This window comes from Hermetia illucens, chromosome 5, assembly GCF_905115235.1.
Source record: "Hermetia illucens chromosome 5, iHerIll2.2.curated.20191125, whole genome shotgun sequence".
Taxonomy (NCBI): Eukaryota; Metazoa; Arthropoda; class Insecta; order Diptera; family Stratiomyidae; genus Hermetia; species Hermetia illucens.
In genome coordinates, this window is record NC_051853.1 from 8,061,057 (window position 1) to 8,079,950 (window position 18,894).

Genomic DNA, 18,894 nt, shown 5'->3' on the forward strand with positions numbered 1-18,894 from the left:
GACTGACTAGGCTGACCCTGACCAATGTGCGAGGCCAGATAAAAGCAGCAGGATTACTCTCAAGACCATTCGACATCAACAACTATCATGCGTCCTCTTTAACCTGGCCCTCGAGAAAGTGATCCGTGATGCTGAGGTAAATGCAAGAGGTACGATCCTCTTCAAGTCCACCCAACTACTGGCCTATGCTGACGATATCGACATCATGGGAAGAGCCACCCGGGATGTACAAACTGCCTTCATCCAGATCGAGCAGGCGACAATTGGCGCGAGATCTTGGGCTGCGCATCAATGAAGGCAAGACAAAATATATGGTGGCAACGTCAGCACCGAAAATCAACCAACCAACAACATCAAACCGCACTGGTCAAACACAAACACGAAGAAGAATAAGGATAGGGGAATACAACTTTGAGACCGTTGACAATTTCTCCTATCTAGGGTCGAAAATCATAACCGATAACAACTACGATGATGAAATCCGCGCACGGTTGTTGTCAGCCAACAGAGCCTATTTCAGCTTACAAAAACTGTTCCACGGGAAACGTCTCACCATAGGGTCAAAGCTCTTGCTGTACAAGACTATGATCTTGCCAGTCCTCATGTATTCCTCGGAGACTTGGGTTCTTAGCAAGAAAAATTGCGAACTCTTGGCCGCGTTCGAGAGAAGAATCCTCCGAAGAATTTTTGGCCCCCTACATGAGGATGCACGATTCCGTAGCCTACACAATGACGAAATCTATGAGCGATACCATGACCGTCCGGTTGTGGATAAAATCCGGCTCAACAGGTTACGGTGGGCGGGTCACTTAATCCGTATGGATGAGGATGATCCCACCCGGAAAGTCTATAAGGGCAATATCTATGGTAGAAAAAAAAGACGAGGCAGACCCTGCCTAAGATGGAGCGATGGCGTAGGTCAGGACGCCAGACAGCTTTTAGGGATATCGAATTGGTGGACATCGGCGCAAAACCGGGATGTTTGGAGTTCCTTATTAAGGCAGACCTAGACCGGATACCGGTTGTTGCGCCGTTGATGATGATGAATGTCTCACATGCCAAGATAACATCCTCCAGGTGTTTGTCTATCACAATAATTGCAATGTCGTCTGCAATGTCGTATCAAACATGGTCATACATCACGTTCCAGAGCAGTGAGCCCAGCACTGATCCTTGAGGCACTCCCCCGGTTATCAAATATTCAGCTGGGCCTACATCGGTGTCGTAGAGAAGTTTTCTATTCACGAAATAATTCCTGATGACTAGCTGAATATACGAGGGAACATTCAGCTGGTTTAAGGATCTTATTATATGCTGTCATTGCACTGAGTTGAAAGCATTTCTCACGTCAAGGGTGATTATGGCACAGTATTTTTTGGTCTGTTTGTCTGTCTGTCAGTCTGCCGTACTTGATTTTATTTGGAAACGGCAGAACCAATTGTCACGAAATTTGGTGAGAACATGGAGTCTGTATGGCTTTTTATATTCCAGGAGTGGCATCATTTTGCGTTACGGGGTGCTACCCATTTATGCGAAAGGGGGGAGCAACTATTTTTCACAGAATATGGTCATGTGGGGTATCAAACGAAAGGGCTCGATTAGTACTTTCCGAAAATATTTTATTTCTCATATGGGTGAAACGCGGGGAGGTTGGCTCAACTGAAACAGGTTTCGTTCTTAGAACCTATCCAACCGAACAATCTGAACAAAATCACAATAATGCACCTACACAAAATCTAGGCCTCAAAATTCATCTTATTCCAATATCTGTTCTGCTTTGCTCTTCAGTAGATGGCGGGCTCAGGATCACTTGTGAACTACAATCAGTCTAGGTGCGAACCTGGCGCTTTCGAACAATAACTCATATCCTTGTCGAGTTTTGAATTAAACAAAGTAGAGCAAAATGCCACTTGTAGCAGGTTTCGGTCACGATGTTCCTCAGGGTGGAGGCGCGAGGCAGCTGCTAACCTTGACGAAAAACAGGTAGAAAATGACTTTTTTAAAAATTCCCTTCATGAAAGAAACACAAATCTAAAATGATTATTTATTTATATTTCTAAAATCGTTATCCAGTAGTACAAAAAGCTACAATACACAAAATATCTATTTACAGAAGTGCTCAGCTGCAACGTAAAGTTATTTAAGTATTCAATCCTCATATTAAGTAATAACATTATTATTCAATTTATTTTGAACGCGGAATTATTCCTGGCGGGGTTTATTCCCTCGTTCTCTCTCGTCTCACCAAAGTAGCCATATCTGCACTTGTGTCTCATTCAAACATTCAAATAACGAATTACAAATACTTTGTACATTGCTTAAACTTTATGTTTTCAAACAAATGTTATTCCATAATATTTATGTTATTTGTAGATATTTTACATTACAATTTCGTTTTATTGGAATAGAGATAAGATTAGATAAAGCGGCGCCTTCCTCAGAAGCAGAAATCAACTGACTCCAACAGATTAACAACGTTAAATATTATATTATTTAATAAAAACAATTTCATGTACAAGTTTCGTAAGTAGCGGTTTTAATTCAGCTTTTAGAATCCTCTATGTATAAGTTTCCTCGATTCGTTGATTTCGTTTTATTGTTACCTTTTTCAGCTGAAATAAAAAAGAAGATTCTTTGGTAAGTCTTGCGAAAAATAAACAGTAATGCATATGTATGTATATCAGAAGACTGAGACTTATAACTTAATTAAATTTTTCATTGATAAGCATAAAAGCACCCTCAGCAGAGCAGCAACCTCAATAGCAACGTGACTTCAACCTGCAGAAGCTACAAAGCGGCAAAAAAAACAACTTGTCTTCAATCAACTAATTTTTACAAATTTAAGCAGCCACTTTATCAGCAAATAAAATGCTCTGGATCTCGGGGCTCAACGTGAACCGATCAGTGTTAGAACCCGGCGGTCGCCGGAGTCTTTCTTTTCTTCAGCCTATGTCCCATTCACAAGTGGGGTCGGCTGCCTGATCTGGATGCAATCGCGAGGCTTTTAAATCCCCATCCAGCGTATCAAGCCACCGTTATTCCGCTCAGCCTTTTGGTCGCTTACAATCGACTTCGTTGTTCAAACCAATCTTAACAAGTGAATTCTCGTTAGCGTGAATTACGTGACCGTATCATCGAAGACGATCAGTGCAACCCCATATCGATCGCGGATATCTTCATTTCGGATGTGATCAAAACGTATTACGCTGCTAGTCCAGTGTTGGATCACCTTCGTCTCTATTACCGCTAGACGCCGTTCAATGTTTTTTATAGTCGGCCAACACTCAGAACCATAGAGAGCGACAGGCTATCTTTCCCTTACCAGGGTCAAGTTGAAGTCAGCAAAACAAAAATTAAGCAAGTGGGGAAACCAAAATTAAACATCTATGACCAAGGTGTCGAAGCTGAAATTAACCGCTTCGTCTCTTAGCTCTGCTTTAAACCAATGTGGCGACAATTTCAAACCAACCCATCCCTTTCGACGAGCACTGATTCCCTCACAATTCGTCCATCAGCCACAATGTCCTTAGTAGTGAGCAAACACAAATAATCAGCAGCAGTACACTGCACTGTGAAAAGAAAGACATGTTTCCAGTTTTTCAATTCGTCAATCTATCTAAACATTCTGTTAAGCATGGACTTCCCACATTAAAATCAAATCTTCATAGAAACAGTCGGAAGACCAGGATCTAATTCCATCACGTACCGCAAAGTTGATCTTATGTACAAGTTTTCCCAAATCTACAATTTCCATCCGCACCTGTGCGAGTTAATCCTTAGTTTTCTTGAGGCGCGCAGGTCTCAGGTTAATATCGGAAAACACCTAATCGTCATCCTATACACGGCGTTTCAAAACAATCGGACAAGCTCTATGCTAGGCAATTTCTCATGTACTTTTAAAGCAAAAATATTAAGTACTTTTGTTCGACTTACTCGCGCATTTTACAAGCCACGTCAAATCAAATATCAGTTTTGGAGAGTACTGATCGAGACCTTTAATATCCCACATGACTATATCCTGTGAAAAAATTGACATCCCTTCTTTGTGTATATAGGGAGCCCCTGGCGTGGGATTTCATAGTTCCCATCTGATCAACAAATTTCTTTCGGATCGGTTTAGCTGCTTTGAAGGGAAGTGCGTGTGACAGACAGACAGACATATGGTGGTTCCATTTTAATAAGGTTTTGTTTTACACAAAACCTTAAAAATGTTCATCAGCGATATAGATGCCCGTAAAATTCTCGCTCACAGTCTAAACAAACATGCCTGGCCGGTTGGCCAAATCATTTTTTATTCACAGTCAAAACTGACAGACCAAATGCATCCCATTCACGTCAAATGCGGACTCTTCGGGCGTAAGTGATAGGCCGAACTGAACGTGGATGACAGGCTTAAGACTGATTTTAAACGGCTGGTTTATTATCAATTTGGCATAAATCAAACCATCCAAAATTGACTGATGAGAAACTAATGGCTTGACATGTTTAGTAACATATAGACAAAGTGACAGTGAAGCCCATGGTGTTTTACGTAGGTACCTGTCGTGAGACTTAACCCTACCTTCCTCTTAAGACACGGATTGAATTTGTGACCACAATCAGAGCCCCGTTGAGACAAGCAACAACGGTACCAGTCTATACCAAGTGCATGGCTTAGCATTCATACTGGTGGATGCAAGAATTACCTAAATCTCTATCGAATTATGGAGTACGGCACCCGTGTTGATACGCAACACCACGTCGAGGCCCGAAGGTCTCTTCTCGCTTGAGCATAACCACAACCATCATGAAACTCCCACTAGGGGGGCCAACCGCAAATAACCGAGCTGTCCTCACATAGAACAGGAGTTCACCCGAAGTATGTGAGTCTAGGGGCTTTCCCGGTTCCCATGGTACCAGTATACTTCTGGTAAGGTTTTGTGACCAATTTACCACTTCAGATGAGTCCCCGTGCAGACTCGGGTCTGATCGCCCTGATTAGGCCTTTGGAGCATTCGCCTACTGAATCACGGCCGGCAAACCAAAGTGATTACAGCGTCTCCCGGTGCCACCACTATGGAGGTTCTCCTCGGCCACTTGGTTTTGGTTTGGCCGATAGGGTTGCCACCTCATCTTCCTCGCCGCCACCTCTGAGCACCAGACAAAGTGACAAAAAAAAGCTTTTGTTGCATGCATATTCCAACCATTCGGAAGTCGTGTTTCGACTAAAAACACAATGACAACTGCATTAAACTGGGCCTGTTATCGGATCAACAGATTTTATTAAAAAATTTAAATGCTCATTGGTCAGGTCATCAGTCTATCAATTATTGCTACAAACCATCAGTTTGAAATAAAATTGCCATCCTATCTGATGCCAAATTGACGAAAAACTGAATGAAACTGAAAGAAATTTATTTTCAACGGACAGCGCACCAGAACCTGAAAAACAAATAGGGAATGATCAGGGAACTAATGAAAAAAACAAAGGTGAAACTAAACAATTCGGGACTGGACGCTTCACCACATAGTGGCATCCTCATGATTTTTGTGAGATTTTTCGTTTGTGTAGTCTCTGAGAATGGGTCCGTTAAAGAGATGGTCACTTTCACGTAAAAGGATGCAACTCTCTGTATGCGTGAGCGTTCACAGTCGCAAATTTGGTATCAATGGTTATAACCGGCCCCGAGGAAAGTGCGTGTGACAGACAGACAGTCAACCGATTTTAATAAGGTTTTATTTTACACAAAGTTAAACCGCGGTACTCGGGTCTCAAGTTTTTTATGGTCGCGCGCGGTTGAGTATTTTTTTATTTTAATTTCACATTTTTTGGCTTCTTTTCGTTGGATTCCCATACTATTTCTACTTTTTGTTTCAGGTTCCGCCACAGTCCCACGTATCGGCTAAAAGGCAGGCGAAATTTTGTTAATGGCGGGACTGGGACCTTTTATAATCTTTGATCTGTTGGATTCGTCACTACGCCGAATAGCAGAATAACATAGCTTTGACACAGAGCCGTAGAGAGAATATCCGAGCCCGGGGTGAAAATTATACGGGCCCCTTATATATTCTCCATTTATTTCTCTCTACTCCAGGCCACTGAAAAAATTTCGAGTCTGATGAGAATAATCCCCTCCTCTCATCAGGCTTGAACAACTTGAAAATATACAACATACCTTTTGCGTTCGGCATCATCCTCACCTGAGCCATATTGTCTCTCTGGATGACAATGTGACTCCTAATAATAATAAAAGTTCAATATTTTTATGTACCGTATTCTGTGAAAGTGGATATTACCTTCGTCTCCTACTTCCCGAAGTCACTCGCACATGAGTATTTGGAGAAACGTTTTCCTCGATATATTAAAAGATCCATTTTTTCGTCGACCATACACTTTATTGCACAATTCTCCGTAAAACTATCACAAATGTTTTTAATATTACCAAAATGTTAAATTCATTACAATTTGTTCACTTTTTGGGCCTTTTGAAAGAATGGCTCTTCGCTGACTGGCGGAGTCTTTGTGACAAAATGTCATTATTGACATTTGCCACACCTTATCAGCCTTATCAGTCAGGCCGTCAGCTTCCACGGCTATTCAATGCGGCGATAGAGACGAATTCACGATGGGATTCAGTTTCGCGCCTTCGATGTGCCGTCAAAAGTACAACCCCACATTCACAATATGATTTGTAGCTATAACCCATGCTATCTTTGACGGTCTCTACTACAGCACCTTGTTGAAGGGTGAATATGTTATGTTCCGCAATAGAGAACGCTACAGAGGTTTGAGGGATACTTGTGAAACCAATATAATCCTTGAGTCGATCATGAGTATTCATAATAAACTCGTTTTACTTCCGGGTAGCTACCGACAAAAGTAACAAATTAACTAGTTCCACCAGTCGCCCCTAGTGACTTCCCAATTTGGTTCCAGTTGGCCAAATTTAACGCATTTTATTTTTCAAACTTTCCAACTACCCCATGGAATAAATCGGCGAGGTGGTTCCGGCCATATGCAGCCAATGTGAGGAGGAGGAAGAGACGGCATTGCATTTCGTATGCAGGTACCGGGTCTTCTCACACCTCAGACGAAGATACCTTGGTAAGGTTTTTTTCAACGAAGAGTCTGCACATTCTCTGTCGCTGGAGAATGTTCTCAGAATCGCGAAAGTCTGCGAACGCCGTAGGCGAGAGGCCCATGAATAGGCGATCTCCGGGGATAGTATAATTGGAATAGTAAAGGTCTGAGTGTTTGGAGCTGAGGCTACTCCCACTAAACTAAACTAAACTAAAACTAAACCCGACCATTATTTCATGAAGATAACCTCAATTTAGGACGCCATAACTTTTTAAAGGGGATTGCCGTCGCAATTCTGTAACGGGGTTAGAGAGAGAAGACCTTCCCCTTCCCCCTGCATACTTTCTCCATTCTTTTTCCCTGGTGGGATGGGGTTGGAATTTCAAACTTCGCCATGATGAAAAAAATCCCACTTTGAATGGCCTACCGCCACGAGTTTTCTTCAGAATTGAAGAATGGGACCTCCACCCATAAACTCTTTACTCTCTCTCAGGATAGGGTTGAAAATTCAACATTCACCAATTTTTTCACAAACCCAAAGGTTGAACCATTAAAAAACAATCCCCATCCCGGTTCTGAGCGCTCACAAATATAAATCCGACCGTGCCCCTTACCCTCAAAACCCATAATATGGGGGCTTATAATTACGTAATTATTACTTTGAAATCTTCGGCTATAATTATAGTAAAATTTGACTCGGTCATGCTTTTAATATGTACACTTACCCAAAAGCTGATCTAGATAAACGCATCGAATTTCGACAGGACCTGTATGTGAATCAATTACAGGATTTTCAATGAAAAAGCTTGCATTTTCCAAATTTTGGACTTGGGCCAGTTTGGCCATCAACTTCGCTGAGAGCTCCTCCACATCTGAAAATACAATATCGAGAAAAACAATTAACAAAAAATTTACTTGACCTTCTCTAGCAACACTTAGTATTCTTAGAAACCGAGCGAATGCCTTTAGATTGAAAAATCTATTTTCACGGTTTTTTGCTTTGCCAAATGGCTATTTGGTGGCCGTTGCATTCGCCAAAACAAATTAACCCTCCCATGATTGTGCAGATATTCTGAAGGAGAACGAGAACATAAGAAATTAATTAAAAGCAGATGTTTGACTCCAGCCGAATATTTATTCGCCAGAGGAAATTCTCAAATGGACGCTTGTTTGGCGAAGCTGTTTATTAGAGCTGCGCAAAGTGTGGCCAGAATGATGGACGATTTGCGTAGGAGGAGATTCGGAAGTCAGGAAAAAGACCAGTCAATCGGAAAAATAATTAGAATAAATTCGAGATCTCATAGCAGAGTATGAAAAATATTTATGGGGAAAGCTCATGGAAAATTTCTTGTTTAGAAAGGAAATGATCTGCTGTGAATGAAATGGGAATTTCGAGCCAGTAATGTGATTGTATACGTGAAATGTCCTTCCTCCCCGAATATATTTATTCCAAAATCTATATAGACCCCGAATTTGAGATTCCAATAGCGACATTGAAACTCATTTACGGACAGGGCATTGGATCAAGCTCTATGAATTCCATTAAAAATAGTACAGTGCGCGCAATTTCTACATACGCACCTCATATATTGCTTGTTATGACTATATAGAAGCCTTGAAAAATATAAAGTTTTCTACGATTTGGTCCCAGCATTCTAAAATTGTTTCCATTAACTCAAGTACGGAGCCAAATGGCGTTCATTCGCACAGACTTTCCTTGCAAGTATCCCCCATATACCAGGTGTATTCCTAATTAATTTCCGGTTTTTTTTTCGATAGATGGCGTTCTATGTTTTGTGTCGCTGTTGGTCGCAAATACCTGTCATTTTGTTTAGTTGTTGTCGAGTGTCTAAACTGCGTTGATGTTTCTCCAAAAAGTTCCTCCAATAAATCTTTATTGCGCTTCAAAAATGTCGGTGTACGTACCGAATTTCGAGCATATGCGTCATGCATTGCGTTTCATGTTGATTTGTGGAAGTTTATGGCGATCGTGCATTAACACTCCGAACATTTGAAACGTGGTTTCGACAATTCGCTCGCTCCGGCAAGGGAAAATCGTTTGATGACGCCGAATTGCAACCATTATTGGATGAAGACAACACGCAAACGCAACGACAGCTTGCAGATACATTGAGAGTTCAAAAGTAAGCAATTTCGAAACGTCTGGGAGCCATGGGAAAAATTCAGAAGTGTGAAAAGTGGGTGCCGCATGAACTGACCGAGAGACAAATAGGGGACCGAAAAGTGTGCTGCTTCAACGGTACAAAAGAAAGTCTTTTCTCCAGCGTATTGTAACGGGCGACGAAAAGTGGATTTCCTTGGAGGACCCTAAACGCAACAAATCGTGGGTGAGTCCAGGTGAAGCATCGACATCGACCGCACGACCAAGCCGTTATAGTCGGAAGGTCATGCTGTGTGTGTGGTGCGACCAGACCGGTGTCATCTACCGCACTGGTCAAACAGGAAGAATAAGGATAGGAGAATAAAACTTTGAGACCGTTGACAATTTCTCCTATCTAGGGTCGAAAATCACACACCGATAACAACTACGATGATGAAATCCGCGCACGGTTGTTGTCAGCCAACAGAGCCTATTTCAGCTTACAAAAACTGTTCCGCTCGAAACGTCTTACCATAGGGTCAAAGCTCTTACTGTACAAGACAATGATCTTGCCAGTCCTCATGTATTCCTCGCAGACTTGGGTTCTTAGCAAGAAAAATTGCGAACTCTTTGCCGCGTTCGAGAGAAGAATCCTCCGAAGAATTTTTGGCCCCCTACATGAGGATGGACGATTCCCTAGCCTACACAATGACGAAAGCTATGGGCGATACCATGACCGTCCAGTTGTGGATAAAATCCGACTCAATAGGTTACGGTGGGCGGGTCACTTAATCCGTATGGATGAGGATGATCCCACCTGGAAAGTCTATAAGGGCAATATCTATGGTAGAAAAAGAAGACGAGGCAGACCCTACCTAAGATGTAGCGATGCCGTAGGTCAGGACGCCAGACAGCTTTTAACGATATCGAATCGGTGGACCTCGGCGCAAAACCGGGATGTCTGGAGTTCCCTATTACGACAGGCCTAGACCGGATACCGGTTGTTGCGCCGTTGATGATGAATGATATTCTGGGCGTATGGGGCTATCCGGTTTAGCAAGATAGTGGAGAATATCTTATAGATGGTACGCAGCAACGTGATACCTCTATAATTGCTGCACTGTGTGATATCTCCCTTTTTATGTATGAGACAGATAATGCCTCGTCAGGCATTGATTCGCTGTCCCATACCTTAAGGACAAGTTGATGAACCACTTGGTGTAACTGGTCGCCTCCATATTTAACCAATTCGGCTGTAATTCCATCGGCTCCTGGCGACTTATGATTTTTTAGCCGATGAATTGCACGGACTGTTTCTTCTATACTTGGTGGTGGCAGTATTTGTCCGTCGTCTTCAGTTGGCGGGACCTCCAACTCGCCGATGTTCTGGTTGTTCAGTAGCTCATCAAAGTACTCAACCCATCGCTCGAATATGCCCATGCTGTCGGAAATCAGATTTCCCTCTTTGTCTCGGCAGGATGAGCATCGAGGTGTATAAGGCTTCATTCTGCTGACTTGTTGGTAAAACTTGCGCACCTGGTGCGGTTGCTCCCTGTACTTTTCTGGTTCACAGACTTGTTGGTTCTCCCAGGCTTCGTTTTTCCGCTCGACGGAGTTCGTGATAAGTCTCTGCGCGTGCCCGCGTTCTTTGAGAATGCAACATTACTCGGTATGCGGCATTCTTCTGTTCCGTTGCTAGCTTACATTCATCGTGAAAACAGACGTTCCGACTCCTTTTACGGCTGGGGCCAAGTATGCTTGTGGTCGTATCCATGATAACGTTCTTCAGGTGATTGTGAAGATCATTTGTTGATGCTTCTTCTCCAGGTCCTCTGTTGACTGCGGTTATTGGGACATCCATTTCCCTCTTATAGGTGTCGCGGAGGGCTGTGTAGTGGATGGCTTCAGTATTAATTCTCACCTGGTTGTCAGAGGGGATTCTAGGTGGTATTGTTATTCGAGCTCGGAGCACCATGCCAACGATCCGAGTCTATATTGGCCCCCCCCCCCTATATGTTCTGACGTTCATCAAGGTTGAGATGTGGCAGCGTTCGATCAACATGTGGTCAATTTGGTTGAAAGTGGTCCCGTCTGGAGAGGCCCACGTATTTTTGTGGACCGCTTTCCGGACAAACCAGTGAATAATCCGCAGTCCGTTATCATTTGTATTTTCGTGTAACCTATGGTAGCCAACGTATGGCCTGAATATGGGCTCCTTCCCTACTTGGCTGTTAAAATCCCCAAGTATGATTTTGATATGATATCTGGGACAGGCTTCGAGGGTTCGTTCTACTGCCTCGTAGAAGGTATCTTTCTCCGACTCTGCAGTCTCCTCTGTAGGGGCGTGAACCTTAATGAGGCTTATATTTCTAAACTTGCCTCGCAAGCGCAGAGTACATAGCCATTTGCTTATGTTTTCAAAGCCGATAACAGCAGGTTTCATTTTTTGGCTGACTAAGAAACCTACTCCGAGCACATGGTTTACTGGATGACCACTATAATATATGGTGTAGCGGCTCCTCTCCACGAAACCGGTCCCTGTCCATCGCATTTCCTGTAACGCTGTTATATCAGCCCTATATTGGGACAGGGTATCGGCTAGCTGCTTATCAGCTTCATCTCTGTACAGGGAGCGCACGTTCCATGAGAAAATGCGCAAATCGTTATTCCGTTGTTGTATTATCTGTCTCCTTTCGTGGCTTCGTAACATCGGTTTCCCGTGTAGGGTTGTCAGCCCTACCCTACACCCAACCTGGAGGACCAGTTGGTACAATTTGTCCCGTTTTTAGGAGCGGGAGACTCGTCTTCATTCTTTTCCGTCTGCAGCTTTTCGTCAAGAAAGAGCTTCCAGCGGTCACCACGTGGAGGTGGAGATAGGGTTTGGTAGTAGAGCTGTTGGTGTTGGTTCAGCAGGCGTTCCCCAGGTTTTATGCTCCATCGTGGGTACCAATCCATGTTTCGCCCTGGGACCTATACTACCCTTTGACCGGAGGGAAGGAACTTATAATCCCTTCAATTGTTTCACGCAATCTTCACATTCTATGCATTTTCTAAGAAAAAGAGAAAAAATGTGGCTGCGTATATAGAAATTGCGCTCACTGTATTCAAGGAAAGATATTTTCGGCTCCAGAATCGCAATTGTAGTTTGAAGTGCATTAGCCAGTGGAAAACTGAATGGATCTACTACGAACTTCCGAGCTTAATTTAGAAAGCGCGAGCGGATATTCACCAACGTCATAGTTGACATTAATTGCAACAAATTGGCTGGAATGTTTATGTTAAGTCTTTGCAAACACCAGCAAATCGGTGCAATTAAATTCGATGTGAAATGCGCTTCATGCCGCATAAAACAACATGGAGTCGCGCAGATTTACGTAAGACTAGGAATGTGTATACAAAACTACGAAAAAGGAGCGTTACGTGTTCGGGTTGCTTTTGGATTAGGCAAACCATACTTCCCAGCTTTTCAGCATTTTTTTTTTATTTCTGCAATATCACAGCAGAGATACTTTTTCATCGATAATCGAAAACGCACAACAAATAATAATGAGCCACATTGACCCCGATGGAAGGTGCTGGAAAAAAATTCATTCAGAGTTCGATTTATCAATGAACGATGAATGAAAAAGTTTCATTTTGCGTCAGGTGGTGGTCAATCTAGTTAGCAACGGTGGTTACTCATTGGCACAGGTATGACCTCCCACCAGTTCTGCCAAAACTGGCGCTACGTGGTTTGTATTGTGAATGGTTTATGGAATGCTAATGGCCACGTTGTATTGCTGTTCCGAGTGGTCTCTGCTACCACTAATAGTGACGACTGAGTTGTTCTAACACCGCATAATCACGCTATTATTACAACATAACGAATAAATTTAAAAAGAAATCGAACCTCTAGAAGAACGGAGGCAATGGCATAATAGCACGTTTTTTATTGTGTGAATTTGGCATGGCGCAATGAACGGAATTTGTTGTTCAGTATATAATTACTAATCAGCCGTTCTGAACAATAGAAGTTTCCCAATTTCCTCCGACAATCCCCTGCCTATAATTTTCCAATCCAACCCCAGTGAGTTGGGGTTTAAGAATACTCTCAAAGTGTCGTAAAGGCTGAGGACTAAGAGGGGTAGAAACAGATATTGATATCACGACTACGACTTCTGCCTATCGGAGTTGTCCCTATCTAGAGAGCTCTACCGCAATCGAGGAGTACGGCCCCCCGAGTTATACAGCGCAAATCCACGCTTGAGCCCACAAGGAACTCTACCCGCGATATGGGCATAACCACAACCAACATGAAACTACCACAAGGGGTCAACTCTAAATAACTGAGCCGAGAGCATACCCCCGGGATTGTTTCGGAAAATATGCTCCCGGAGGGCTATTCTGGTTCTCATATCACCCGATAACCGCCAGTGAGGTTTCGTGGTAAGAGCCACTTCAGATGAGTCCCTTGTAAACTCGGGTCTGGTGCAGAAAACCACAACGAAACCTTTCCATTGGTCAACTACCGTGCTGAGTACAATACAAAACAAAAGACGTCACATACAGGAGGTGAATACACCATGGCTACTATCGTCATTCGCCTATCATATTACAGAAGAAACAGAAGGGTTAAGGAACTCTATCCGTGTCGGATTAAAATCAAAGATACCGTTCACTACGTCAGAGCCCCTGTCCCTCGGACACCACCTTGTCGTGGCGAGAGAGCTTGTGGTAGTTTACTACTACACTAAGGGTGTCCAAAAACACGTGAAGATGGAAACAAAGGATTGTAACTCTCCAAATGGTAAGAAGTCACAGACTTCGAATTCATCCGTGACTGTGAGAAATCAGGTCGTGGCCGAGGTACGGATTTTGGAGGCCTCACCTAATTCATATTCCCCCACGGAGAAATCTGTGGAAGACAAGCTCTCCACTTCAGTGGAAAACCTATACCGGGTGTCTATGGCGCGGTCAGCAAAAAGGATAGTACAGCTACTTTCTTAATGAGAGGAACTGGAATTCTGACTACGGCCAGCCTGTCGTTGAAACTGTTGGCTAACTATTCTAAAATATAGGGGAGGAAGGCTCTGCAGCAGGAAACTTTAGCCGCAAAAGAGAAGGGACTATATGCTTGCTTGACAGAACCTTGTCCTCCGCCTGTACCCGGAAAAACGGAAGGAAGGGAATCTGGTAATGTGGACGCAACTGGTCTAACGCCGGTATGTGAAAACAGATCCATGCAGTCTGGACTCCTTGAACCTGGGAGAGCTACTAGCCGACGGCAACGGAAGGCACTGCGAAAGAAGGCGTCAGGCAAATCAGCCTAACATCATTTTCGCTGAAATGTCTGAAGAGACTAGACTGGTCGAGCGTCATATTCGCGAAAAGGCGCTAAGCTTGCACGTGGAAAGTCCTGTAAGTCTGCTCTTCATTCGTTGGTTTCAAAGATAGAGGATGCAACTCTGAAGGGTGAGTACACGATGGGAGTGTTCATTGACATTGAAGGGGTTTTTGACTGTGCGCCCTTCTAAAAGCTCTGTGAGACCGCCAGAGAGCATGGTGTTGACGAAACTCTAATAAAGTGGATCAACGCTATGCTAACGCAGAGATTATTGTGTGCTGAAGTGGGTGTTGGTCGCTACTTAACAACAGAAGCGACGAAGTGTGGAGTATGCTGATCAACTCACTACTATGCGAACTGCAAAATCTGCCAATACACGTTCAAGCTTATGCAGATGACGTGGCTGTGCTGCTGTTGGTTGAGATCTGGGAATGGTGTGTAGAAATACACAACGCGCCGTTGATTTGATTGACAGTTGGTATCTCAGGCATGGACGAGATTAGAAACACGGAAGGAAAAATTCTGGTCGGAGCAGATTTTAACGCCATAGCCTCGAATGGGGCATGCCTCAATTAGATTCTCGAGGCACACAGATTTTGGAGTTGACCGCCAGAGCGAGACTTATTGTTTTAATTACCAGTAGCGGGTTGCGAGGGCACTATCCCTGACGTAATTTTTTCTAAGCAGTTCTTAGTGTCAGCAGTCCAATAATGGAAGTTACTGGAATTTTGATTTTACGCCAGGTGATCATCAGTACATTTCCTTCGAAGTGATAAACGGCCCCTCCCAATGTTTTGACACTTGACAAACATCTACCGAGTGGAACATTGGGAAAATCGACTTTGCAAAATTTGTCGAAGCTGTCTCAAGAGGGGTAAATCAGCGACAAGACCGAGGGTTCTTATCACTGCAGCTTATAATGCATCGGCTCCCAAAAGGAAGCAGTGTCCCGGGAAATTACCTCTGTACCCATGGACGCCTAAAATTTAATCTTAGACTTCGGCGGATTGTTCATCGTGCAAGAGGTTAAGACAAACTGACGCTTCGTTCCGCAGAATATAAGAGTGAGAAAAAGAAACCCCGCCACGAAATCACGCTGCTGGCAGAAGCTTATCAACAATGTTAAAAAAGGGACATGGGGTCTCGGATATAAGCTGGTTACCAAAAAACTCGGTGAGTATCGGTTACGTTGTTATATGGGAACAGTGAAGATGAAAGAAATCGTGAAGGCCCTTTTTCCTATCCACCCGATCTGGGCTGACACTGTCGGTGAAGGAGTGAGTATTGAGAATTGCTCACTGTTCACTGCAAAGGAACTAACGGAGGCGGTCCTGTTCATGGAGGACAAACAAGTCAGACAAGGGAAGTTCGGCGCTTCAGGTTCAGGAAGGTTCTGATGATCTTTCATGTAATAATATTCGGGTACACGATGGTTTTCTTTATACATACATTGTTTCCAACAAAACCTTAAAAAGCACCTGAACCAGATGGTATTCCCAGCGAAGTGTTCAAACCCGTATGTAAATACAAGTCAAACGCGTTCAACGCATGCTTGAGAGCAAGATTTCTGCTGATAAGTAAGGGCAAAGGTGACCCTGCCGTCCACCAGCAGATAGAATGCTTATCACGGCTGGGGCCTCTCCGGGGCATGGAAGCCTCACACGCTGTCATTATTAGGTTCGTCGCTGAGTTTACGACAGTGTCAACTGCAATGCTACCAGCTCCCGAAGTGCCCTCCAGCGCGACTCTGCTTGTTTTAAGAGTTACGACGAAATCCCCGATGTTCACCCTCGCGACATTCCACACACAGTGGTAGCGCCAGGTTGGCGCACGCGGGAAGTAGCGTCAACCACTTTGAACGCGATGTATTGGTGATCACTTGACGAGAAGTCTTCCAGAATTCGCCACCCGTCCACCGATGGTGTCAGAGATTCCGATGCAAAAGTGATGTCAGAGATGCTTCCTTCGCAGCTTGGACACCGAAACGTTGGCGTAGATCCAGTGTTTAAAACTACGAGCCCGGTTCTGGCCGCCATTTCCAGAATCCATTTCCCTTTGAAATCTGGCTGAGGCATACCCTATTTAAAGGCCTTAGCATTTAAATCACCGCCTATCAGGATACACCCTTCCGTGCTCGAAACGGCGTCCTCCAGAGCACCAAGCCGGCGCTGAAAGTCCGGCATCATCTCATTCGGCGTCACGTAAACATTAAAAACGGTATCCCTTAACACCAAATCCAGACAAACCCATTCCTTCGGCCTTGGACGAGAACACGAAGTCAAACGTCGTCCTGAACTCAGATGGCATGGCAGTACCCGATAAGTCGAGATGCCATGAAGTCGGTTCCCTGTCCCGGTATTGCTCGCTGACTAGCACTAGATCAGTCTTTACCTCCGCAGCGGACTGCGTTGGCAGCTGGTGAGCGGTTTCGCTCCGATACAGGTTCACTTGTAGAATTTGGATCATGTTATTCGTGCCCTAGTTTTCTAGTTTTGCCCTAAAGACTGGACACCGTCAAGGTGTGTTACGTTCTCACCAGACGCGTTTCGATTCCTGCAGAGAACGCAACTTTCGCTTTCATTGCAGGTCTTCGCTGGGTAACCTACTTGACCGCATCTCCGGCATGTTGTCCTCCTGCCGGGTCGCTTGCAAGTTGCTGACGTATGTCCATAGTCCAGACACTTGTAGCACTTGATAGGGATTATCCGCAGTCGTACCCTGCATACTACCCATCCAATTTTGATTTTCCCATTGGTAAGTAGTTTCCTCGCATATTGCTCGGGGACTTCCACACTAGCGAGTTTTTGGCCTCAAGCATTCACAGAGGTGATTTCTATCCAGGTATTGGTTACCTCTGGACATTCATGCTTTATGGTCTCCTTCACTTAGATCTTTTCTAGAGACCACGTAGGCTCTAGACTAGAAACGAGAGCCTTCTCCCCCAATAACCCCTTGATCGCTTCCCAGAACGTACTCTTCCTAGCCGTTTTCGGGCCTAGTTCGACGAAAACTCCGCTACTCTTCGTTTTCCGTATGACAGACACTTCTGTTCCTTTGTCTTCGGGTTTCATCCTGTAGCGGATTTCTCTAATGACTTTCGTAAATGTCTTGCCTTCCGTCGACCGTCTAGCCCTTCTTCGCTTCTTTGTCCTTTCTGTTGCTGGCATTTGGTTTCTGGCCTCCTTGTCTTTGGATAGATGGGTGTCTCGCTGTATGGCTAGTTGTTTCCTTTTATCCTTCTTCGTCTTCTATTTTTTTGACCTTGGGAACTACTTGGATAAAGTCTCCTTCAGGCACGTCGTTCTCTTTTTCCGCTCTTTCTCCAGTTCGCTTTGCAGGGGCTATTTGGGGTCCGTTTGGCGCTAGCGGTATTCTTAGCGGGAAGTGCGGATGTTTCTGTTTTCCAAGCATCTTCCGTTGCTCTTCACGTTCGCCTGTAAAATGAGATGCGGTCCATTACTTCCTCCAGTTCCATCAGCCCCTTTTTGATGCCTTTGCTGACGTTTCTCTGGAGGAACGTCACCGACCGCATCGCACATTTCCTGATGAGCCTTCCTTAGAAATTAAACACGATTTGATAATACAGAACCAGGGCACTAAAGCATCCCCCATTACAAGGAAGCATAATGTGCAAGGATGAGGCGTATCTGATGAACCACCGCTCTCAGACCCCAGATAAACTGGATAATCCACGGGAATGAAGATTGCGATCCACGTAAGACAAACTGGGAGTGCTACAAACAAAACTTGTCATTTTGAAGGGTGCGTGAACGCATAGACAACATTGCTTAAGTCCGAACCTTGGTGAAGGAACCAGGAGATTTCGTTTCAATCTGAGAGCGCAGCTCATGCTTGTAGATGGCAGTTGCTTACTTCTTCATCTAATTGTCTTCCTTTCTCGTCATAATAACTGTGGACTAAAGCTCCAGAATTATTTGATAATATTTTGGGTAGCAGATGTGCGGTCATAAAATCTGTTTTCCAAGTGTTGATAACCAATTCAATTGCGAATTCATAAACGAGACATAGATTCCCAACTAATCGCTATATTCATATTTTTAGCGTCTAATTTAGCCAACGCATATGTTCTCGGTCCTCAGAATTCCGCAGCTGCGGCGGTCTTCGAAAATCATTCAAACAGCGGCCATTTAGCCTTGCCCAATAGAAGCAGTGCCAATTCTAGCTCGTCATTAGTTATCGCCAATTTGAACGCTATGGAATCTTGCTGCATTCCTTTCGTGTAGCAATTTGATTCGGTGCCAATAAAGGACGTGCGCTCTTCCTGTCCATGTAATGTTTTTGGACACATTTTAGATACGCATCGGGCACCATCTGGAAGTATGAATATCTTCGTATTTTTTTCTATTCCTGCCCGCCCCTCTCCTCGGCTGCTCTAAAAACCCCGTGGCC

The 18,894-nt window shown here is 44.1% G+C and overlaps 1 protein-coding gene across 1 annotated transcript in view; it reads right to left on the reverse strand.

The window, feature by feature from the left end:
* Positions 1 to 2,032: 2,032 nt before the first annotated feature.
* The window catches only part of LOC119658362 (tumor necrosis factor receptor superfamily member wengen), a 60,052-nt gene continuing 43,190 nt past the window's right edge, over positions 2,033 to 18,894 (reverse strand). The window contains exons 4-5 of the mRNA XM_038065722.1: positions 7,786 to 7,932; positions 2,033 to 2,612 (exon numbers count right to left, since the gene is read on the reverse strand). Of these exons, the coding sequence (XP_037921650.1) occupies positions 2,542 to 2,612; positions 7,786 to 7,932 (218 nt within the window). The 3' untranslated portion in view covers positions 2,033 to 2,541. The remainder of the gene's footprint in view (positions 2,613 to 7,785; positions 7,933 to 18,894) is intronic.